Genomic DNA, 22,638 nt, shown 5'->3' on the forward strand with positions numbered 1-22,638 from the left:
CCGGGGCACCCCGCCGAGCGGGACACCGGCGGCCTCAGGGGGGCCCGCCGCCCCCCGGCTCACCCCAACGGCGGGCCGCAGCGCGGAGGGGCTGCCGGTAACGGCGCACGGGGCCCCTCCGCGGGGCAGCGGCGACGCTAAACCTCGGCTCCAGCGACGGGGTTCGACCACGGCTGAACCGGGCGCTTTAATAAACCAAAGAAAAACGTTTAAACGTTCAAAGCGGTTTTTTAGGAGAGACTGGGAAGCGGGGGGAAGAGAAGTGCGGGTGACCGCTCCCTCTCCCGCCCGCCCCCCATCACCACACCGTCTCTATGGTACAAGGAACAGCCCAGCGCGCCTCCTGGTCCGCTTAAAGTCCTCCAGTCCGCCAGCCAGTCAGCAACCACGCAGCGGAATTAACCAACCAATGGAGACCAGCTTGGCGACACCACCCCCCGCCCCCGTTACGCTTGTCCCGGATGCTGGTGGGAGGTACCCGGTCGGTCGTATCCAATGGGAGGCGCGGATGTTTTCCCAGGATGCCGCGCGTCGTGGGCGGTGGTAGCCAATGAGCGCGGAGGACGTGGGGGGGACACGGCAAGGTGAGCGGGGCGGGGGTGCCGCCATCCTCTACCAGCCGCAGCCCCGAGCGGACCCCGGGCAGGTGGGCCCCGCTCTTGGCCCAGCCGCGCCGCTCCGCCCCGGCCCCGCCGCGGGGCTGAGCTGGGCCCGGGGCGGCCGGTCGCGCCGTGCCCTTCGTTGGGAGGCGGCGGCCGTGGAGGACGCGAGAAGCGTCGGTCCCTCCGTCGTCTCCGTCCGCCCGAACGGGGCTCGGACGGGCTCTGTGGGCCCGTGGTGGGGGGCTGCGGCCGGGTCCGGCGAGGGAGAAACGTGCAGCTCCGGGTCTGCTCCCGGGAAGGCCTCAAACGGGGGTTAACGGGGGGCGGTGGGGAAGAGCCTCGGGCACAGCTCGGGATGGACGCGTGTCAGTCCCGAGGGGCGGGGGGGTTGGCTGGTGGCAGTAGCGTTGGGATTCCCATTTCCTTTTTTTCCTTTATTTGCCTTAGGTTAAGCAAAATGCAGGCTCCTTTGGCTCTCCTCAGCTCTCCAGCTCTGGTAAGTCACCTTTTTTTCCAGCAAATTTGTATTATACTAACGGGGGTATATGATTGTGGAGGATTTCTCTGTGGTGCTTGGTTCAAAACGCTGTCCTGGACGCCCTCGGCTAGGGTGGGATCGTGTGGGTTTGTTTTACCGTGGGTTTAACAAGGAAGGGAAACAAGGTGACCTCTGGTGCCTGGAGGGTGATACTTACCATCTTAGGTGTTCATTGAACTGCAGGCCCAAGGGCTTCTCTAAAGACAAGTTAACCGATTGTCACAGAGGTACTTGGTTACCCCTTTCTTTCAAGGTATGAATTAGGAAGGAAATTCTGGGGCTGTAATAATGCCTGAGCTGACGTAGCAGATCGGACTCTCGCTGTGTTGCAGTGTGTGGTCTGTGGCACTGTTGCTCATGGGTTTAATCCAGTTGGTTAAAATAGAAGTATCCTATGTTTGTATATGCCTTTTGCTTTTTAGTCTTGTTCATTCTTGAGATGTTTTAAAGCATTCTAAGACTGTTTTCCATAAAACAACTGCTCTTTTCTGAGTTATAATATAGTTATTAGCAGATATTAGCATGGGTGTCTCTAACTACAGGAGTTAATTGTCTGTGTTTCACTTCAGTTCCGGTGCTGTTCCAGGGCTCTGGCCAGACCAGTTTCAGTGTCTGTTTTCAGCAGGCCTGAGGTTCAAACTGTACAGGTGAGACTTCTGTGTGGTAAACTGGGTCCTGTATTTCTGTGCTCGCTGCCTGTGACATGTGATGGCTTCTCCTGAGATGGAGAAATAAGTTTGTGTATCCAGAGGACAGCTAGTATGGAGGCAGAGCTTCTAGCCCAGGTTGGTGATGGCTTAGCAAGCTTGGCTGATCTTGCTCTGCCTCGAGTAGAGGATGAACGGTGATTGTATTTTATTCAACTTTTCTCTTTACGATTAAAAGCGTCATTAGCACGTTTCTTCTCTTGTATCCTGCAGCCAGCTGGCGTTTCCCATCCACAGCTGACAAGCCGCGAGTTCCAAACCAGTGCTGTTTCCAGGGATATCGACACTGCTGCTAAGTTCATTGGTGCCGGTGCTGCCACGGTCGGGGTGGCTGGTTCAGGAGCGGGCATTGGGACGGTGTTTGGCAGCTTGATCATTGGCTATGCCAGGTAAGGAATGTGCCAGGCTGGCTTGAATGTATTCCCCTCTCCCAGCACTAAATTGAACAGATAGTAGAGCTTTCATGGGAATACATGTCCAGCTCTACATGTGTAGTGTATATAAGCACATACTGTGTTTAACTGAAGCAGCCCTCCTTGGAATATAAAACGGTTGATATAATCCATTATTCTAGTAAAATAAATGAGAAAGCACCTGGATTGTTTGAATCCACCCTAAACTTAATTCCGAATGATGCAGCCGCTCTGTGGAGCTCTGCCTGCCTCCAGAAGAAATGAAACGCTGGTTGTAAGCAGGAACTGTTGCTTGGCACCACCAGGGCAGGTGAAACTAGCTGTCAGGGTTCAACAGGTCTGCGTCACTGAAAACAGGGAAAAATCATGGCTTGCTTCTTGCAGCCTGTGGCTGCCTGCCGTAAAACTGGTTTGTGCTCCAAAATCCGCTGCCTATGTGACATAATCCTGGTTTTCTGTGATACAGACTCTGGTTTGGGTGTTTTTTCTCACTGTGGATCCATTTATCACACCCACACACCCCTCGGTTTGTTGTTTCCCTCCCCCCTGTACAGGAATCCATCTCTCAAGCAGCAGCTTTTCTCCTATGCCATCCTGGGCTTCGCCTTGTCCGAGGCCATGGGTCTCTTCTGTTTGATGGTGGCATTCCTTATCCTCTTTGCGATGTGACAACTTCAGGTCCTGGCTGCGGCTTCCATCACTCTGTCCTCTGCGGTTTGAGTCTGCTTCCATCAAAGCGTACCAGACTGACAATTAAAGAAAAGATTTCTCTAAATAAACTGGTGGCTTTATTTTTTTCTTTATTTTTTTGTTCTGGCCCAGTGGTGGGGAAATCTTTGGATGAGTTGATATATTGATTGAAAAGGGTAATATCCCAGGTATGGGGGTAGCTGCTGGTAAAGCAGAAGGGGAATATGAAATGGTGGTGGGAGAGGCGGAAAAGTAACGTGAAGTCAGCTAGGTAAGAGAGGTTGTCCTTGAACAGCTCAAATCTATGCAAAAATTCCAACAAACATTGCCCTAGTAAAGCAAATTCTTCTAGATGAGCTGGCAAAGTGTTGATTTTTTTCCAAACGCTCTTGTTGAAAATGCTACGAGTCTTGTTTTCATCTGAAAGTGCGTTAATGGTGTTTGCATAACTAAATTATCAGTAAGTACACAAGGGTACACAGGGCCATATCGTCTGAATTCTCTTCTTTCACAAAGAAGAGCTGGTTTCAAGGTCGCACTATTCATGTGTCTCCTCAAAACATGGGTTTAAACAAAGGCCCACAGCTGAGTTCTATTTCTTCCCTCTCCCACAACAGTTACATGCTTGAGATGTTTTTAGAGATTGGCGTGTACTAGAGAGGAGCGATTCTAAAGTCTAATCTGCATCTTGGACCTTGTAAGACAGCTCTGCCTTTAAGGGAGGTGAGCTCTAGGGGAGCCTGCCTGGTTATCTGCTTTAGGTAATTAATTAATGCAGCTACTCTCGGGCTTAAAGCCTCTGAAGTGTGGTGTGACCTCCCTGGGGCTACGAATGTGGTGCAGGAACCGCTCTGTCTCTTCATTGGTACAGACTTCGTACACCCTGTGAGGGGAAGGGGTGCTGGGAAGGATTTGACTCTTAGAAAACTGTTCTTGAGACTTTGTGGAGAAATGTGAGTTCTTTTTGGTTTCAGAGCCAAAGGAGACTCACTGGCTGAACTAGAGAGGAAAAAGTGCTGCTCCTGCAGCCAGGCTGGCTCCTGGGGACAAACGTAACCCTGCAACAGTAATGCTGCGCTTTGGGGATCTTCTCTGGGTGTTGACTGCAGGTTGTAGCTGCCGGCGTGTCAGGCACTCAGCACTTGCTGCCTCAGGAAAACACTGCTGCTTGTGTCTAAGCTTGTCACATTTATTCTCCCTTACACATCTGAAACTGTGCATAAATAACTCATCAAATTGTATCCGTGGTAAAACAAAAGTAACCTTGGAACTAAAACCACTCGCTCAGGGTTGCACACTGCTACCGTAATAACCGAGTGTTCTGGGCAGCTCTGGCAGGTGCAGTAGGGGTGAGCTGGTCCCTGGGGGGCAGGAGCGGAGCTGCTGGTTTCCTGCAAGCCGGAGTAACAGCTTCCCCCCTCACACCGCTCTGGGCAGGCTATTTTGCTTCCTGACCATTCCCTGAGGCTGGTGGGGTGAGGGTGTGCACCCCGTAAGGGCTTTGGGTGCTGCCTCGGTCCAGGCTGGGGGGCTGCCCTGCCGAGTCTCTGCAGGCGGAGGCGTGCTGGTAGCGAGTGTGCTGCAGCAGCTGCTTCCCAACGGAGCTTTTTCATAGACTCATTAAGGTTGGAAAAGACCTCTTGGATCATCCACCAACCCCCAACCCAACCCCCCCAGGCCTCCTAAACCATGTCCCCAAGTGCCACAGCTACACATTTTCTGAACCCCCCCAGGGACGGTGACTCCCCCACCTCTCTGGGCAGCCTGTGCCAGGGCCTGACCGCTCTGGCAGGGAAGGCATTTTCCCTCATCTCCAACCTAAACCTCCCCTGGCCCAGAGTGGGGCTGTTTCCCTCGTCCCGTCACTGGTGACTTGGGAGCAGAGACCAGCCCCCCCCTCACTCCAGCCCCTCTCAGGCAGCTGCAGAGAGCGAGAAGGTCTCCCCTCAGCCTCCTCTTCTCCAGGCTAAACCCCCCCAGCTCCCTCAGCCGCTCCCAATCAGACTTGTTCTCTCTTCTCTTGTTTTCCACCCAAAAAGCCCCAAACTGGTTATTTCGGCTGCCTCCAGCCCGGGAGACCCTCGCCGCAGCAGGGGGCGCGCTGCTCCCAGCGTTACGCTCTAGCCTACGACGAGGCATCTCTGTGGAAGGGACGCTCTGCCGCCGGGGGCGGGGGGAGACTCTATGGTGGCTGAGGGGAGTTTGCGCCGGTAGTGGGAGGGAGCGGGGGAGGTGTCGCTCTGGCCGGTGGATCGGTGGTGGAGGCGAGGGGCGGGGGCCGCTCTGGCCGGCGGACTCGCTGGTGCGGAGTCCCGGAAGCGGCGTTCCCCGAGGCCGGGCGCGGAATGGCGGAGAGTCCGGCCGCCGAGGAGGCGGCCCCGGCCGCGGTGCTGGCGGCGGCGGCGGCGGCGGCGGCGGGCGGCGGAGCGGCGGCCGGCCCAGGCGGAGCCGCAGGGAGCCCTGGCGTCTTCATCCCCGCCGAGTTATGGGCGGCGGCGGGTTTCGGTGCTGCGCCTCCGGGCACCGGCGTCGCCCCGGGGAGCGGCGGCGGGGCCCCTATCGCGGCGGCGGCAGCGGCGGCGGCGGGGGCCGCGCTCCTCACGCACTCCGCCTTCTGGGACCCCACGGTTAGCGGCGACTGGGACAGCGAGCGGCCCAGCCCGGCCTGCCTCCTGCGGATCAAACGGTGAGAGAAGGCTCCCCGCCCCGGGCCCGGTGGGTGAGCGGCGCTGCCGGGGTCCGGCTACCGGGCCGACCTGGCCGGGGCGTGGGGGTGGGGGTGGCTCCGGTAGTCGCCTCCGCGGAGCTCCTGCGGGCCGGGGAACCCCCGCCGCCCTGCCCCGGCCTCTGCTGCGGGGGCTGACCGGGGGAGAGCGGGCACGGAGCTGGGGCGGAGGCGCTTGGTCCCGGCGCCCTCGGGGCGGTGACTGTCCCCTGGGCCTCGCCGTCTCATGAGCCGCCGCCGTGCCCTTGTGGCCAAGGCTGCCAGCCGTGTCCTGGGGTGCATGGAAAGGAGTGTGGCCAGCAGTGCGAGGGAGGTTCTCCTCCCCCTCTGCTCTGCCCTAGCGAGGCCACATCTGCAGGGCTGCGTCCAGTTCTGGGCCCCCCAGTTCAGGAAGGACAGGGAACTGCTGGAGAGAGTCCAGCGCAGAGCTGCCGAGATGATGAGGGGCCTGGAGCATCTCCCTTGTGAGGAAAGGCTGAGAGACCTGCGTTTGTTCAGCCTGGAGAGAGAGACTGAGGGGGGATCTCACCAATGCTTATAAATATCTGAAGGGCGGGTGTCAGGGGGATGGGGCCGGGCTCTTTTCAGCAGTGCCCAACGCCAGGCCAAGGGGCCACGGGCACAAGCTGGAACACGGGAAGCTCCCCCTGAACATGAGGCAAACCCCCTTCCCTGTGCGGGTGCCAGAGCAGGGGCACAGGCTGCCCAGAGAGGCTGTGGGGTCCCTTCCCTGGAGACATTCACCCCCCGCCTGGACGCGGCCCTGTGCCCCTGCTCTGGGGGTGCCTGCTCCAGCAGGGGTGGGACGGGGTGAGCTCCAGGGGTCCCTCCCAACCCCTGCCAGCCTGTGATCCCCTCACCAGCCGACCTGGGGACAAGGCCCGGTCCCTCCCTGCCCCCAGGGCTTTCCTGGGGACAGACCCCGGCCCCCACCACATCCCAGTACTCTCCTTGCCCAGGTGCTTTGGCAAGGATGGAGTCTCACACCTCGCCTGCCCTGGAGCCCTGGACTCCCGTACTGCCGCCTGGGGTTTCCTTCTCCGTGTGCTGTTGCTGGGTCATTTGGCAGCAGATCTCCTTGGTGCGTAGCTCTAATCCTGTCCTCGGGATTGTGGGCTGCTCCTCGGAGGCACTGTCAAACGGGGAGGGGAGCAGGCTTCTCCGTGCCATCAATGGTCGAGCTGAGATGTTTATCCTAAACCTACCCGTAGCGATCTTCCTTCCTGCTGGTGCCCACCCGTTTGACTGCTCTGACTCTTAAAAGGATCATCTGGTTAAACCCGGCCTGTCAATGGCCTTTGATATAATGAGCAATATGGTCTTGTATTGTTAGATGTGCTGGCACTGTTTCAACAAGTTCTTCCTCTTCCTTCGGAGCAAGTATCGCTGCTTGCCAGGCTCTTGCTCATCCTTGTTCTAGAGGTTGTATAATGCCTTCCAAAGATGGCACCAGATATCTGGGCACTTTCCAATCCAAATGCCAAAAGCACTGACTTCTTAATGGTAGGCAGGAAGGCGAGGCTCTCCTGTTGCTTTCGTGCTTGTTCTCACCCTGAAACCTCTCTGAACTTCGGTTGCTTCCCAAATGGGAAGGTCGAGTGGAAGCTTGTCCCAGAGCTCAACACAGCTCCGATTATGGGAGGGAGGTTTTTTGGCCATGAAAAGTAATGGGTGCAGTTCGGTTTATTTATAAACTGCAGGGAGTTGTAGGTGATTTGTTACTTTTCAGTTTGTTTAGTCCATGTTCCTAAGGAAACAAGGCCATTGTGATCAAACCGTGTATGTGCATCCTAACTATTCTTGAACCCGCTGTCTGATTAAACCCAAATTTGTCAGAGCAGTGACGTCCTCAAAGGCGGTTGAGTCACAGTGTATTTGGGGAAAACAAATGACTGGGTGTATGAGAGGGATCCTGTAAACAGTCTGAGTGTGAAGAAGGAAAACATGGGGTGGGAAAATCATCCTTTAAACAACAAAGTTCACCTAAGAGAACTTTTAAATGACTACCTTAGGGGAAGTTTATTATTGAAGTTTTAAGCATTGGAGCTGATCTATGGTAAAATACAAGGCAGCGGGTAGTCAAGGTACACTTGGTCTGATGTCTTGCCTATTGATTCATTGAATGCTGCTTGTGCTCTTGAAATGCCTCAACTATTTTGGGGGATAAGTTGAAACAGCTCAGCCAGAAGACAATCAGAAGCAAAAGAAAAAAAGTCTTGCTCTTTAGGAGTTGCAAGGTTGCATCTTAGAGGTCTCTCCCTTTGCACAGATTTGTCGTCTAGAACGTTCTGTGCCTCAAGGGCTGATGAACGCCAAGGGAGACCTTGACTAATTCCTGTTTCCTTTGTTCAGGGATATCATGTCCATTTACAAGGAACCGCCCCCGGGAATGTTTGTTGTGCCTGATCCCCACGACATGACCAAGGTAAGAGATGATTTGGAGCTGGTTCAGCTTTCAGCTTTTCTGTGTGTTGCTGTTGGTGGCTGCTCTGAGGGTTTGCCCAGATGGAGTGTTCCCTTAATGTTTTGAGAGAAGCCAGGGTGAGTCCTGCAAGAGCATGATGAGGCTCCAGTTTTCCTGGTGATGTTGAGATGGGCCACATTTAAAAAATGAGGGGGCTGTCAAGGAAACTGGCTCTGTGGAGAGGTACCATCACAGGGGTCTGAGGAGCTTCCCCAGATAAAGCCAGCTCTGCCTTAGTGTCCCTGTGAACCAGCAGGGTGCTGATCCGGCTTGTTTCATCCTACTGATGCTTGAAAACAATCAATAGAGCAGCTCAAAGAAGAGAGGGCTCCCTGGAAAGCTGTTGGCCATGGGAGGTCCCTCAGAGAGGCTGGAAATGAGAAACATTCATTAGCCACCGGCACTGCTGGAGTATCTGTAATCCACCTGTGGGACTTGGAGATGTTTAACTGTTGCGAGGTGGTTAGAGAGATGTGTCCCTGCACCCAGGCCCTGTCCTGCTGCGGAGCTGCCCGCCAGGTTCTCGCAGGTACCAGGGTCGCGTCCGGGTCTGACCCACGCTCCCACCACATCGCCTCCAGCAGACCTACTCTCTAGGCACACAGGCATGGCTACGGCCTCCCTCTCCTGCCCCGGTTCTTCCCCTCCTGGCTCTCGGGGTTTTCCAGGACTGGGAATTTCCGATTATGTCAGAGAGAATGCAGTGGGCTGGGAGGCAGAGGTTGCTCAAACGGTGTTCTTGATCCAGTGTGTTTTTTGGCCGGTGCTGCCCTTTCTCCAGCCAGCGTCACCTGGTCCAGCTGCGCTGGTTTCTGAGAGTGTGTGTGTGAGGTGGCTTTGGTTTCTCCTCTGCTGCACACTTCTCCCACCCCCTGGCAAATGTGGCATCCCCCAGACTCCCCCAAATTCCCCCCATGTAAGCGCCTGCCTGACTTAGGGCCCCTGGGTTTTTGGAGGTGGCGCAAAGGGAGTGTCTCTGCACAGCAGTTCCCACCTGAGGCGCTTGGCTGCAGCTCTGGCTTCCCTCAGCGTCGGTAGCTGAAAGTGCCAAAATGCCCTTCAACGGAAATGCGGGTTTGTGGAACGCCAGCCTTGGGGCTTTTAACTGAAATCCTGGGGAGGTAAGAGGATCATAAAGGAGGCTGCTTGGATCACTTGGGGAGTAAGCTTCCTTAATAGCCCAAAGGGAGTAGATTTCCTGGTAGACAATTGGGATCTTTGAGGGTAATTAGCATGGAGAGAATAGGGTCTTAATTCCAGAGCCTGGCATAGGAGAGTGAGTGATTGGTTTTAATAAGACCAAATCAGCACGAGACCATAAAATTGAGGAATGCTCTAGTTTTGGCAGAAATTCTGAATTTTTTTCTTTCTAAAATTAGATAATTTTTTTTCATATTTGAATTTTTTTTTTAATAAAGCAGAACTTACCAGCTGAACTGTGATTCAGTCTGGTTTGGACTGTATAGAGATGTATGGGAGGCAGCTGTTGTGGACTCTGGCCAAACCTTGCATTGGAAACCTGCTTTGCACATTGAGCGTGGCGGAGGGGAGAGAAGTGCGCAGCAGTGGCTCTGGCTAACGAGGGAAGGAGGGAGGGTTAAGTATGGCCTGCACATGGCGTGTACTTGTGGAAGATGCTGCCTCCGTGCTGCTGCCTGGGTGGAGATTTCTTGCCTTTGGTTGGCTTTGTTGAGGATTTGATGGTGCTGCACAATTTTGAAGTGGTGCGCAAGACGGGCTTTTGTTTTCCAGATTCATGCATTGATCACAGGCCCATTTGACACGCCTTATGAAGGGGGTTTCTTCTTGTTCCTGTTTCGCTGTCCTCCAGATTATCCCATCCACCCACCAAGGGTCAAACTGATGACAACGGGAAATAACACAGTGAGGTTTAACCCCAACTTCTACCGCAATGGGAAAGTCTGCCTGAGTATTCTAGGGTAAGAGGAGACTTTGGTTGTTTTGATGGGAAATCAGGAGGTGGCTGCAGGCTGTATCCTGCCTCACGCATCCTTCTCAGTGCGTTGTGCCCTGATCTTGCCCCAGACGTGTGCTTGGATGCACCTTTATGCTTCTGTGAAGTCATGTACAGAATCAGAGTCATAAACCAGCACAAATTCCTCTACTGCAATAAGAGTCTAACTTGTCTATAAAAGCACCTGAGAGCAGAGCAGGGGAAGCATGAAGTTCAGTGGATGCTGCCGCTTTTCTCCTGCTTCCCCTTGCAAAGCCTCGGCCCGGGCACTGTGTTTCTTCTGCTTTTGCGCTTTGCAGCCTGATCCTTAATGTTGTTTGAATGTAGGTTTTTGTGGTTTTAATTTCCTCTCTCTGTGTGGGTTTAAAAATAAATAAATAAAATTAAAAGCCACTAAGAACTTCCTTGAGAGCCATTTGACTGCTCTGGGCTTCCACCTACACATAGTATGTGGGGCTGAGCGGTGGGTGTAATGATTTACAAGCGCTGCTCCCATGCTGCCTGTTCAAACAGGCTCCACCTGCTTGATTTTTCAAACATGTGAAAGTCCTGGTTGATTGAATGGCTCTTAGGGAACCCTGGCCGTGGTGTGATATTCCCAACCGCAGCTGTGACGGTTTCAGTTGCCACTAAAGAAAGGCCTTTGCTGAGACTCTGGACTGGTGCAGCTGGGGTGTTGGTACGCAGTTCCTTCTGCTGCAGAGAGGTAGTAACGGCATCCAGGTGAGGCGGTGACGGCTTGAATTGCTGTTGGGATTTATTTCATCAGCCAACAGGAGCCTGTGGTGTTCCCGTTGGGCTGGGAAACACCTTCCTCAGTACAGGAGTCATCCTGATGCAGTGAGCTGGATGCCAACACCTGCAAAGCACCGAGATGCGTAGGGCTTGTCCGTACCTTGGGGGTCTCAATGCCCCGCAGCTCCCACGCAAGCTGCCATATTGCTCGTGCAATTGTAGCCCTGGCTTGGAAGCTAAATTACTGAAGAGTGAACAAAAAGCCGTAGCAGAAATGGGAAGCGCGGAGGGAGCTGCAAATGAAAGGATTTAGGAAGAGCATATGTGGGTCAGCACATCCTTGTTCGGCTCACAGGGAGACAGGTCTGTGTCTGGAACTGGGATATTAAGGGCAAGTAGCAGAACAGCTTTTTCTGCTTATGCTGTTCTGTGCAAAGGTTTTTGCTACCCTGTGTGTATGAAACAGGCACCTTATTCCTATGGCAGAGCATCTGTTAGTGTTTGTGACGGCAGTTCTCGTGCTGAGCGTCTGCATTGCAGGCTGCCCAAGCGACGGTCTTGTTTGAGTCTTGAAAATCTGACTTCAGTTCTTGAGTTGTGTTTGCCTTACGGTAGGGCTGGTAGCTCGTGTTGCTCCAGGCTGCTGTGCGAGATGATAGCCGTAGCTTTAAAGTGCCCTGTAAAATGCTTGGAAGTGTTACTTTTCCTAAACTCATGTATGATGCCCTGGGTGTGTTAGCAGTGGAGTGAAGTTTACCAGCCTTTCTCATCTTGCTCAAGCTAAAGTACTCATTTGGTTGGGAGGCTAAACTACTTTGACCCTGGAAAGTTCTGCGGTGTTCAGTGCTTTCTATATCTAGCAGCTGTTTCTTTTCCTATCGCATTTCTGTAAGGTATAGATGTGTTTTCCCAAGCCCTCTGACCGTCGGTAGTTGGAGGGATGGTGCTCACTGGGCCACTCCTGCGTTGTTAACTGATGCTTTTCTGTTTTGATGCCTCAGCACTTGGACCGGGCCTGCATGGAGCCCAGCACAGAGTATCTCTTCAGTCCTCATCTCCATCCAGTCTCTGATGACTGAGAACCCCTATCACAATGAACCCGGCTTTGAACAGGTGAGAGTTTGAGGTGGACCATCTCTGGTTCTGCACCTATTTATCTCTTCCCTCCACACCTTGCTCGCGGTGGCAAATCCCGTTGTGGAAACGGGGACAAAAGTAGGTTACGTCACCTGGCTCTTTTCCAGCTTGCTCTGCCTCTGCCACTCAGAGCTTGAGGGGAAGCTGCGAGGCAGCTCTGAACTGAAGGCTGCTTAGCTCACGTATGTGTAAGGTAACAGAAGAACAAGAGGCATTTGAGAAGTTGCCGGGGAGATGGGATGGCTCTTCGTTTCTCTGCTACACGACTCCTGAAATGGCTTCCTTGGGACATATTGTCACCCAGGAACCAAACTGCTCAGGTTTTCATGGTCTTCAGCATCTCAGAGTGGGGCACGTTTCTGTGCTGACTTTATCAGTTCACCTGTCTCCACAGCTGTGTGAGTCCGAGGCTCTGGAGACATGTAAACTCCTGCTAGGTTTTCATTTGCAGTATAAATTAGACCAGCATACGCAGAACAGACAAAGCTGTAGTGGGTTTGTGCACCGGTGAAATTCATCAGGCCCAGGAGGGAGAGAGATGAAGAGCCATTGCAGTCGTGTGGACTCAGTGGCCCAAATTCTATTTCCAGGAGAGGCACCCCGGGGACAGCAAGAACTATAACGAGTGCATTCGGCATGAGACCATCCGGGTAGCAGTGTGCGACATGCTGGAAGGAAAGTGTCCCTGTCCTGAGCCTTTACGGTATGGAAAGGAGGCGTGGAGGGAGCCTACAAAGTGGGTGTGGGGAAGCACAATAAATATCTCTGGCTGCCCTTCCTGGAATCCTGAGAGTTGCTCCAGGGAAGAGCAAGTCTTTAACTCTCCCTGGTCCAGCGAAGAGTTGCTTTGTTTCCCCTGAAGTGAATGGCTGCATCTGTCTGGAGCCCAGGAGCTGTGGGTTGATGGAGGCTGTGTTAATGTGCACAATAGCTGCACCCTCTGACTTGCATTTGAGTATAAACGTGCCTTGTCTTGTGGGGAAAAAAAATATCTCAGAGGGAGGGGAGCACAGCTGTGGTGGAAACACGTGCAGAATCTCTTCAGCTGCAGTGATGCTGCAGTTCGTTTTGCTGTGTCCTGCCTTGCTGTACCCTGTTAGTTGTCTGGGACACCCTGTATGGGTGTCCACACTGATTACATGAACCGGAGCTCAGTGGGATGGGGTGACCCTGGGTGATGGGACCGTTGTAATGCTGCTGTTTTGTGTTGACCATTTGCTCTCTCGTTGCATTCAGGGGCGTAATGGAGAAATCCTTCATGGAATACTACGACTTCTATGAAGGGGTGTGTAAAGAGAGGCTTTATCTCCAAGGACAGACAATGCAGGTGGGTGGCAGACAATTTTCTTGTTCATAACACACTGCCTTAGGTAAGGGGGTGTGGTTAGTGACAAATAACAATGTGCAGCACCTAGAGGTAGGTGCATTTCTATGAAATTTCTATGAAATGTGTGTTCCAACTTTGAATGAACCATGAAACTGAGACCTGAGGTGTTCCTGTGGGGAAAAAACCACTACCTTCCCCAAGTTCAGAGTATGCACACAGTGTTTTCAAGGCTGTTAGGCTTCTCAGAGCGCTGGACCTGAGCCACTCTCCAGGCAAGCAGGTACTTCTTTGAGCAGTGGACCAGTACAGTTTGCTTTCGTGTGGATTTGGTGTTAAGCAGGGAGGGCACATGCAGGCTGTTCAATGCTGGTGGCAACTGCTCCTCATTTTCCTGTTGGGTCGCTGGTAGAGTTTCTCTTTTTCTGAGGTTCCTTTGCTCATACAGCAGGTAGGAACTTTCCTCTGATACTCCTTGCTCTGTCAGATGAGATTGAAAGTGGCTGACTGAGTCAAAAGCTACTGGAGGAGGAGGAAGGGGTGGGGGAAGAGTGATAATATGGCAGACACATCTAGACAGGTTGAATACAGGAGCTTGTTTCTGCAGGAAAGTAGACTTTAAAGAATAGCTTGCCAGGCTATTTGCATATGAACAGATGTGTCTTCCTCCCTCATCAGCCACCTCTTGTCTGACTCATTGAGAAATTCCACTGCAAAGAAAAGATGGAGGTGGCTGATTTAATGATCTTGTGTCTCTGAGCCCTTTTTTCCTGTCAGTGCCTTCACTGGCTGTGTAATTCACAAATCAAAACCACTCCCAAAGCAGGAGAGTTGATGTTTGGAGTGAGAAATTCCCATAAGGAAGGTCTGTGTTTGCAGAGAGTGCTGAACTGAAGGCTGGGCAGTCAAATTTGGTGACATTAGAGGATTGTCCTGTGCGGCCTGCTCATGTTTATTCCACAAGGACCCAGGGCTCAGTTGCTTCTCCATGGGTTTATGGGCTGTGTTATGTTCCGTTCCCAGAGGCAGCGACTGCTGTGGTTTGTTTTCTGCTCACTTGTAAATAAATAGTGCAGGAAGCGTGAACACAGCGTGCTGGAGAGATGGCATTGTTGTCTTCATTACCCTGTATTTAAAATGAAGTCACTCCGGGCTCAGTATCAGTTGAGTGCTTGCCAGATGTGTTGTCTTGCTAACTCTGGGGCCACGTGTTGCCTTGTACCAAAGATTCCCGTCAGACAGGGCAGCGTAAACTCCACCATGACCTTGTATAGCCCTGGCAATGCGTCTTTGACCTGGGATGGAGATAAAAGCAGCAAATGTTAAATAATCTCCAAAGACATTCTGCCTCTGACTGTGCTGCGTCTCAGCTGGGGGCCTTGATTTAAGATGAGAATACTGGTGCTTTCATTTGGAAGGGGTCTGTAGCACTAACACAAAGTGCGGTCGGGTCTTTGGCCTCTGATTTCAGGGGCTTTCATTTGTAATGTTTTCCCTGCCTCCTTGGGGTGGGCTTGAGACCAAATCTTTGAAACAGTTTACTTCCTCAAAGCTGCTGGTAGAAATCCAACCTGTGTCTGCCTGGCCTTTCATCTGTTTAAGTTTGCTTGTGTTTGTAAGGTTTCCCAAGAGAGGCTCCAAACAGAAATTATCTTCAACCTCTGCCATGACAGTGGAAGGTTCAGGGGCCTCTCTGCCATAAGATGGGATTTAACCCTTAAGTCTTTGACCATTTGGTGCCCAATTACTACACAGCATTTTTTCTTTCTGCCTCTTGCCAGAAGGATAACGGTCTGTATTAATAGGCTTATCTGTGGTTTTTTTCCAGGATCCTTTTGGTGAAAAACGAGGCCACTTTGACTATCAGTCCCTATTAGTGCGTTTGCAAGGAATTCGGCAGAAGGTGCAAGAGAAACACCAGCAGGAGAATACAGAAATAGACTCTGAGAGCAGCTCCTCCGAGACAGAGACAGACACTCAAGGTTGCTCTAAAGCTTAGAGCTGCACTAACAGTGGAGAGGCCAAGCCGTGGGGATGTTCCGTCTTCACACTCTAGAGTACCCCTGACAGACTCGACAACCAAACCAGTGCCAGAGCGGAGAAAACTGCAGGATAGCTTCTGTCTCCTTTTACTGCTCTGGTGGATAACGCTGAACGAGAAGACTTCACGCTAGACAAAGCCAAGCTTGTGACAGGCTACTCTTAAAAGGTACTTACTATGCTAGAAAGCTGGAGCATGCGGCATCAGGTTATTTTTTGGAAACACCTACACTGGTTGTTTTTGGTAATTTTTTTTTTTTCTCCATTTGATTAAAGAATGAGATCTAGACTGCAAATCCTCTTTACAGCTGTTCTGTTCCTAGACAGTGAGCCCTTCCCCGGGGCCATGCTGAACGTGGAGCTGTAGCTGTGGGAGCGCTTTGAGGAGTCCAGGGTATGACAGGGCCCACGCGCCCTGTGCCGGGGCGAAACCTTTTTGTGCGGGTTGGGAGAGATGGAGCCTCTCTGCTCTGTGGAGCCCATCTACCTGATGTCTTTCTTCTAGACACTGTTCTAGACAGACCAAAGATAAAGAGCAGTGGTGGAATCTGGGCTCCTTTCTGAAAGCTTTACTCAAGCCCTGGGTGACTTCGTCCGCTGAGACTTCAGGCGCAAAGGGGCGGATGAAAAGTGGAAACGGCAAGAATCCATGAATCAAGTGCAGGTGTGTTCATCCTGGCGTTTTGGGGAAGGGAAGGTGAGAAAACCATTGGTCAGAGATGGGGGGAGCACTTAAAAATAAAGTCTAGTTTGTGTATTTGTTTTTTTTAAGGTGTTGATTTGAATTTAGCATTCTAGAAATATTTTCTTCTGGCTGCTCTGAACGTAGCTGTTCTGTTTCCTTAACTGAAGTACTCTCTGCTTTCCACCTCTCTACCCAGTGTAATATTTTACTTTCCTCCCTCCTTCCTCCTGCCACCTCACTCCCCTCTGCACCCTTGATTGAAATGCTAGAATAAGGGGCAATTCTAGCTAAGGAAGCCACTGTTTCTGGGCGGAGCTCTTCGGAGGTGTACGCCTTGTTACTGACAAACTCCTTTGCCAAACTTGGCCCAGCGCAAGCTAGCCGAGTGTCATAACGTTTAACACTTCAGTGCTTTGAATGTTTTAACGAGCAGCTCTTTTACTGTGAGCGAAGGCTGGCCCCTTGGAGAGGTGTCTGCTGGCTGCCAGTGCCATTCCATCAAAGATGCGTTCAGTGTAACGTGGGTGGAGGTGAAATACCCAGTTTCTCCAGGTAAACAAGCCTGGTGATGGTTGATTGGAGCAGTATGTTTTGTTGATAAAGAGCTTAATCTACCTTTTTTCTTTTTTTTTTTTTTTTTAATATTTACGGGAGCTTTGATGGAAAGCTAAAAGCAAAGTTGCACATTGTCCTGGGCCCTCTCCCACTTTCCTTAAACACCTTCCCACCAGCTCGGCCCTGTTTCAGGCTCCTGGTGGCGGTGGGAGAACGTCCAACGCAGTCATCTTTGTTCTAATTTAAAAAAAAAGTGCAGAATAGAGGGGCCAAGGCCCCCTGCAGTGTGCTGTACAGAAAGGCAATGCCCCATGCGTCACTGCATTACCTTCAGCCTCTGTGATTTACACCAACTGCTGCAGAAGTCGGAAGCCTGGGTGCTGCTGCCCAAGCAGCCCTGAAAAGCTGAAAGGTGGAAACATTTATGAATTTTTAAGGTGCCATTTAACAACTTGGGAACCCTTTTTCCCTTTAGCAAGCAAAGTCCCCTGGGTCTGTCATTGGCTTGATTTAGACTTAAACCCTGTCTTCCCTCGAGGGAAAGCTGAACCTACGTAGGACTCACTCAACACATACACCAGATGAGAGTAAATAAAGCGGCGGTCACCTCGAAATGAGGTCTCAGGGAGGCAGAGGGGTCTCCCGAGAAGTCACAAGCTGCGTGCTACTCTACCGCCTCTTTAATCCCATTGTAAATGTCACGTTGTTTTTCACCGTTCAGTAGCATTGTGGGTAGAGCTGTGACTCTGCTGCCTTCCCAAGGCAGAGCTGGTTCTGAAATCTGTTTGTGATGCATGTGGCGTTACCATCCACCGATACAACGAAACGAGAAAATGCCTTATTGTGGACACTATTCACATAACTAGCATGTGGCTGTAAGAGAGAAGTATTAGTTTTATAGTTCTAATGTTGTCTGTCCTACCATTTCTGAATGTTTCCATTTCAAAGTGACAATCCTCAAATGACTGCTCTAGGCAGAGATGTTTTAGCAACAGATTTTTAGACCTAATTGAGTTGAAAATATATGCACAAGAGTCACTCTAAGATACCTTGTTTATATACTATTGTACATAAGAATTTTTTTTGTGCAATAAAGTTTGTTTTGGCAGAATCTAGACTGTGGTACTCCTTAGTGGAACAACAACTCATTCACAGAGCAGAGAGGACTTCAGAACGCTCCCAGCATCACTGCTGGCTCCAGGATTCTTTAGCCAGGGTCACATTTGCCTGCAGTTGCAATAGCAGCTTAGATAATTTTTCCTCTTGCGGTGACGAGGTCATTAGTTGTCTGTAATGGTAAGCGGCATTTCCACCCACAACAGGGAGAAAATTCAGAGGTAAGCAAGTGGGAGGGAATTAGTCCTATTAAACTTTTCAAGCTAGACACTTTTTATAAAAACTTTTATTTCAAGTCCACTGTCCCTGTGTTTCAGGTGATACGCAAATAACCTCACAAGAAGAATTGTGCACAGGCACAGACACGTAGCAGTCAAGGTATTGCCTCCTTGGCTTCCTCTGGAGTGATTTCCTGAGAGTACAGCTCTGTAAAGAGAGCAGGCAGCCAGTACTGAGGTTCTCCTGCTGCCTGCGTATCCAGCCAGGCCATTCCCTCCTTCAGCAAGTGTTCCTGTACAAACAGAGCAGAAACCGCAAGTGAAACTTAACTAAGTGGCTGAGAAGCCATTCACAACAGAAGCCTGACCCCACATTTATTCGAGGGGAAGGGAGGGTGTAGAACTTGGGCTATAATGCTTCTCCGGGTCAAGTAAAAATTATAGTTCAGACCTCCAGCCATGCCCAGCATGTGTGTTTATGTAGGACCTGAGCTAAGAAGATTCAAGTTTTAATGGAGATTAGTGAAGCCACAGGAATAGCTGCAGCTTCTGAGACTGCTTTCCTCTGCCTATGGCTACACAGAGCGTACTCTGCCTTTGGTTCACCAGCTAGCTTAGGATCCCCCGTGCAGGCTGCAGTAACGCAGCCCCAGCAAAGCTTCAGCTGCGGGAGCCGTCACTCCACCCTGTCACTGAACCCCAGTGCGCACAAGAGACCCTTGTACATACCAGCACTTGCTTTGCACGTTCCATCTCCCACTTCAGGCTGGACCTGAGCTCGCTGACTGTTACATAGCCCTTTTTCTGAAATGAGAGGAAAAATACTGTGTGCTTTTCATCAGCTTAAGTCCATAGCTTAGAAATGCATGGACAGTTCTGCCCATAGGCCTGGTCTAATCACAGTTCCATGTCACGGAAGCAATAAAGTTCTTTCAAGGTGGTTGTATTTTAAAGTCTCCTGGCTCAATACCTCTGCTAGCTGCAAGACGACAGTGTGATCCATGTTGAGTTCAGCTGGTACAGACTGGATCAGATATGTTCCACCAACAGGGATGATCCCAAAGCCATTCCCCAAGACCTTCAGTTTCTTGATTGCACGAAGGAGATCATCCCTGAGAAGCAGAGGTCGATGCAAGGCTTTAAAGCGAGAGCCTCTCTCAAACCGCCCACTACACTTAAATGAGGAAGACTTGACGTGCAGAAGCTATGAGCAATAGCAGCTCCTTGCAGCTTGCTGCAGTTTCAGGTAATCAACAGCTGAAAAAAGTTTTATAAAGCAATTTAAAATGAGTTTGCATACATGTGCCCCCTGCAGAAGGGCAGACTTGCATTAGAGACACACTTGTAGCACCTGAGCTGCAAGTGCTAAACTTTTAAGGTTCAGCCCCAATTAGTGATCGTGGTGAGTTGTGTCCTAAAATCTGCCTCTGCAGCGACCCATATCAGTCCCTTCCTCAAGCTCAGGAGACCACAGCAGCTTCAGCAGACTGTGGCAGCAAGAGGGCTGGATTTGCAGGGGACTAATTGTCTCCAGCTCAAGGCAACAGTCCTTTATGCCTATGGGCTCCCAGAGGAAGCACACTGCTGCTTTCTGAAATGGTGAAGTCATCAGTTGTGGGTCAGGTGTAAGTGGCTCCATTGCTAGAAGTCAAATTTGGAGTCCAATTAACAGCAGCACCTTCAAGTGCTGCTGAGATCAGTCACCCCCTTTTCTTCCCCGAATGCTACTCGATTCCCCTTTCCTGCCGTACGCAGACACTCACTGGCTGACATCCTGAGCAAACTTCCCCCTTCCCTTCAGCACTTGCTGATGAAGTTCCTCCAGTGTTATCAGACCTAGGAGTCAACCAAAGGGGACAGGAAAGCATTACTGCACAGCAACAAAATTACTGCAGCAAGAGTAGCCAAGGGTCCTTTGTGCGTTTGCCACTGGCTCACCCCGGCCTTCCCTTTTACCAGCGGCTGTTCATTGCTCCCAGCATCGAGCCTTGGGTGAGACGGCATCGAGTCACTTCTGTTCCCAGAGCTAACATGCAGCAGTCAGCTGTTGCCTTCTCCCACAAATGTGCTGGACTCAAGTTTTAACTGGCACTGCTGTAGCCCAATTCCTGGTCTCAGGTTGCCCTTTTGGAGTGAAGAATATCTACTCTCTCTTCACCAGGCACTTATCACAGGTATTCTAACTCTTCTGGATATTTAGAAACCATCCTACTGCCAGGCTCAAAGTAGTGACTTACCAGTTTCCTACTCTTTCAATGCTGTCATTGATCCCTGCTCCTTCCCCGTGATATTGTAAGTTATAGTTTTGTTAACTAAACGGGGCAGAGTGGGTTGATGAAGGTGGGTGATAAACAGCAGTGCAGTTGTAACATGTAGAGATAAAACAAAGCTTTTGGGGGACAATAAAGACAAAACTGCGATCTCGGTGAAGAACACTACGCTGAGCCATGCCACTCCTCCTGTTTGCTGTATCTCCTAGAAACCAGACACGTGGGGGATCCTCACCTCCATTCCGGTGTTTCAGAGCCAGGCAAACCTCAATGATCTGCACACCCAGTTCATAGTAAAAGTCTCCAACTCCCAGCATCTCCGACCAGAATCCTTTACCGGCTGTGAAGCAAGAAAGGGGAAAGCGATTGGACCATTGGCAAAAACAGTCTTCCTTAACAGCCACTGGTGCCAAGCAGGCTGCTCGCAAACCTTGCTGTGAGGAGTCTCAGATCTATCAATGAAAAGTCTCCATCTGGGTTATCTCCACCTGTTTTCCCCCACCCTTTAAGTAAATAACACCAGTTCACAAACCCCGAGAATCAAAACAGCATCAGCTTTCCCTCGCAGAAACTTCAGCCTCACTGCGAGCTGTTTACAGTACGAGAACAGTGAGGTGAATCGTTAGTCATTAACCCCGGCGCCCGCTCCTCACATGCCAAAGGATCCACTCCAATTGTAGCACACATATCCTGGAACTGGACCCGGAACTCGGGGTTTTTACGGATCTCTTGCTTGTGTTTGCTGGCAAACTCTTCTAAGTTGGTCTTAAACATGTCCAGCTGCTTAGACATCTGGAAGAGAATTGCAGGGAAGCATTTCTGTCTTAACACTTATTTAATGCAGTTTTTTCATAAGCAAAGACCTCAACAGGCACTGAGAAGAGTCATCGGGAAACACTCAGGTCTGATGTGCTGCCTACCCAGTGCAATGGCCCGGTGGTATTAAATGAAGGAAACAAGATAAAAATCGCTTGATGGAATCAGAATTCTCCACATGTACAGTTTTAACACCGAATACAAACCAATATCAGTGGAGATAAGGCAAGGCAAAGGGCTGTTCTGAACCAGGAGGAAGGCTCAGAAGGGGGCAGCAGTTATTCTGTGATGTACACGGGGGAGAAACAATTCTACAGAATTGAGATGTTGCTGGTATCTCAAGAAGGGAGGCAGAGTGAGATTGTAGCAAACATCACAGCTCTTTGATGGAAAGGCAGCCTAATGTGTACTTGCAGTTCTGGGCCCCCCAGTTTAAGGGCAGGGAACTGCTGGAGCGAGTCCAGCGGAGAGCTACCGAGATGATGAGGGGCCTGGAGCATCTCCCTTCTGAGGAAAGGCTGAGAGACCTGCGTTTGTTCAGCCTGGAGAAGAGAGACTGAGGGGGGATCTCATCAGTGCTTATAAATATCTGAAGGGTGGGTGTCAGGAGGATGGGGCCAGACTCTTTTCAGCAGTGCCCAACGCCAGGCCAAGGGGCCACGGGCACAAGCTGGAACACGGGAAGTTCCCCCTGAACATGAGGACAAACCCCTTCCCTGTGCGGGTGCCAGAGCAGGGGCACAGGCTGCCCAGAGAGGCTGTGGGGTCCCTTCCCTGGAGACATTCACCCCCCGCCTGGACGCGGCCCTGTGCCCCTGCTCTGGGTGTGCCTGCTCCAGCAGGGGGTGGGACGGGGTGAGCTCCAGGGGGCCCTTCCAACCCCCACCAGCCTGTGATGGGTGCCACTATTAGCCACTAGCAGTGCGGGCAACGCTCTGGGCACCGAAGCAGGGGGGAAATGAAGCCCGGGTTTGTGGCTGGGCTCACGACCACCGTTATTCCCGCTGCCGGGGCAGCGCCGGATCTCCCACCTGGGCCAGCTGGTCTTCGGCCAGCACCGTCCCTCGCTCCTTGTACTTCGCCTGCAGGAGGAAAACAGGATGGTGGAGACGGTGCGGGAGGGCGGGCGGAGCAGAAACCAAAACTGGAGGAGGGGGATGCTCCTTAAGGGGGGGATGAGCCCCCGGACAGGCGGCCCTGGGCGAGCAGGGGGGCTCCATGGGCTCGAGCGGGGCTGGGGCGGCCCGACAGCGACCCTGGCCCCCCTCACGCGGGGCCCACGGAGCTTAGCAGCCCCCCCCACCCGAGACTGGTGGGCTCGGGCACCCCTCCGGGGCCTGGCCACCTCCCCCGCGGGGCCGTGGGGCGCTGACACCCCCCGCACGGGCCGGGCCGGGTGGGTCACGGTGTCCCCCAGCCCCCCCACGCCGTCCCCAGCGGCGTCCCCCAGCCCCTCACCTCCGCCAACTTCTTCTTGGCGATGGCGCCCGCGCCCACCCCCCGCCGGTGCATCCCGGCCCCGCCGCGCGCCGCGCGCTGTCTGACGTCATCTCTCCGCGACGGGCGGGGTGACGCAGGGCAGGGGCGGGGTCCCGCCGCCGGGCACCGGCGGGTCCGTGTGTCCCCCC

General features: G+C 52.2%; 3 protein-coding genes across 5 annotated transcripts; 2 read left to right on the forward strand and 1 right to left on the reverse strand.

Moving 5' to 3' along the window:
• Nucleotides 1–480: 480 nt before the first annotated feature.
• Nucleotides 481–3,039, forward strand: ATP5MC1 (ATP synthase membrane subunit c locus 1). 3 transcript variants are annotated; one of them, XM_064473594.1, is made up of 5 exons: nt 481–584; nt 1,050–1,098; nt 1,710–1,787; nt 2,061–2,236; nt 2,815–3,039. In XM_064473594.1, the coding sequence occupies exons 1-5, from the start codon at nt 496–498 to the stop codon at nt 2,927–2,929; spliced, it is 507 nt and encodes a 168-aa protein (XP_064329664.1). In that variant the 5' UTR covers nt 481–495; the 3' UTR covers nt 2,930–3,039. The 3 variants fall into 3 exon arrangements, with proteins under 3 accessions (XP_064329664.1, XP_064329665.1, XP_064329666.1); XM_064473595.1 differs by having other exon boundaries at nt 564–646; XM_064473596.1 differs by lacking the exon at nt 481–584 and adding an exon at nt 747–885.
• A 2,147-nt stretch (nt 3,040–5,186) lies between these two features.
• On the forward strand, nt 5,187–17,705 carry UBE2Z (ubiquitin conjugating enzyme E2 Z). Its single transcript, XM_064472980.1, has 7 exons — nt 5,187–5,636; nt 8,028–8,100; nt 9,892–10,079; nt 11,851–11,962; nt 12,577–12,689; nt 13,223–13,313; nt 15,139–17,705. The coding sequence occupies exons 1-7, from the start codon at nt 5,296–5,298 to the stop codon at nt 15,307–15,309; spliced, it is 1,089 nt and encodes a 362-aa protein (XP_064329050.1). The 5' UTR covers nt 5,187–5,295; the 3' UTR covers nt 15,310–17,705.
• A 280-nt stretch (nt 17,706–17,985) lies between these two features.
• On the reverse strand, nt 17,986–22,561 carry SNF8 (SNF8 subunit of ESCRT-II). The gene is made up of 8 exons (XM_064472982.1): nt 22,469–22,561; nt 22,042–22,092; nt 20,848–20,986; nt 20,430–20,534; nt 19,688–19,760; nt 18,895–19,036; nt 18,654–18,728; nt 17,986–18,217 (listed from the first exon to the last, which is right to left on the reverse strand). The coding sequence occupies exons 1-8, from the start codon at nt 22,520–22,522 to the stop codon at nt 18,080–18,082; spliced, it is 777 nt and encodes a 258-aa protein (XP_064329052.1). The 5' UTR covers nt 22,523–22,561; the 3' UTR covers nt 17,986–18,079.
• Between the last annotated feature and the right edge of the window lie 77 nt (nt 22,562–22,638).

The sequence above is a fragment of the Phalacrocorax carbo genome, chromosome 25, assembly GCF_963921805.1.
Source record: "Phalacrocorax carbo chromosome 25, bPhaCar2.1, whole genome shotgun sequence".
NCBI lineage: Eukaryota > Metazoa > Chordata > Aves > Suliformes > Phalacrocoracidae > Phalacrocorax > Phalacrocorax carbo.

What these genes read in the sequence shown, in the direction of transcription:
- SNF8 (XM_064472982.1), bottom strand. Translation starts at nt 22,522, where the DNA reads ATGCACCGGCGGGGGGTGGGCGCGGGCGCCATCGCCAAGAAGAAGTTG. An exon ending in CCAAGAAGAAGTTGGCGGAG is followed by an intron (nt 22,093 to 22,468) that starts GTGAGGGGCTGG and finishes TTCCTCCTGCAG; the next exon opens with GCGAAGTACAAGGAGCGAGG. An exon ending in TCTGAAACACCGGAATGGAG is followed by an intron (nt 19,761 to 20,429) that starts GTGAGGATCCCC and finishes GTTGACTCCTAG; the next exon opens with GTCTGATAACACTGGAGGAA.
- UBE2Z (XM_064472980.1), top strand. Translation starts at nt 5,296, where the DNA reads ATGGCGGAGAGTCCGGCCGCCGAGGAGGCGGCCCCGGCCGCGGTGCTG. An exon ending in GTCTGCCTGAGTATTCTAGG is followed by an intron (nt 10,080 to 11,850) that starts GTAAGAGGAGAC and finishes TTGATGCCTCAG; the next exon opens with CACTTGGACCGGGCCTGCAT. An exon ending in CCCTGTCCTGAGCCTTTACG is followed by an intron (nt 12,690 to 13,222) that starts GTATGGAAAGGA and finishes CGTTGCATTCAG; the next exon opens with GGGCGTAATGGAGAAATCCT.
- ATP5MC1 (XM_064473594.1), top strand. Translation starts at nt 496, where the DNA reads ATGGGAGGCGCGGATGTTTTCCCAGGATGCCGCGCGTCGTGGGCGGTG. An exon ending in TCCTCAGCTCTCCAGCTCTG is followed by an intron (nt 1,099 to 1,709) that starts GTAAGTCACCTT and finishes GTTTCACTTCAG; the next exon opens with TTCCGGTGCTGTTCCAGGGC. An exon ending in CTGAGGTTCAAACTGTACAG is followed by an intron (nt 1,788 to 2,060) that starts GTGAGACTTCTG and finishes TGTATCCTGCAG; the next exon opens with CCAGCTGGCGTTTCCCATCC.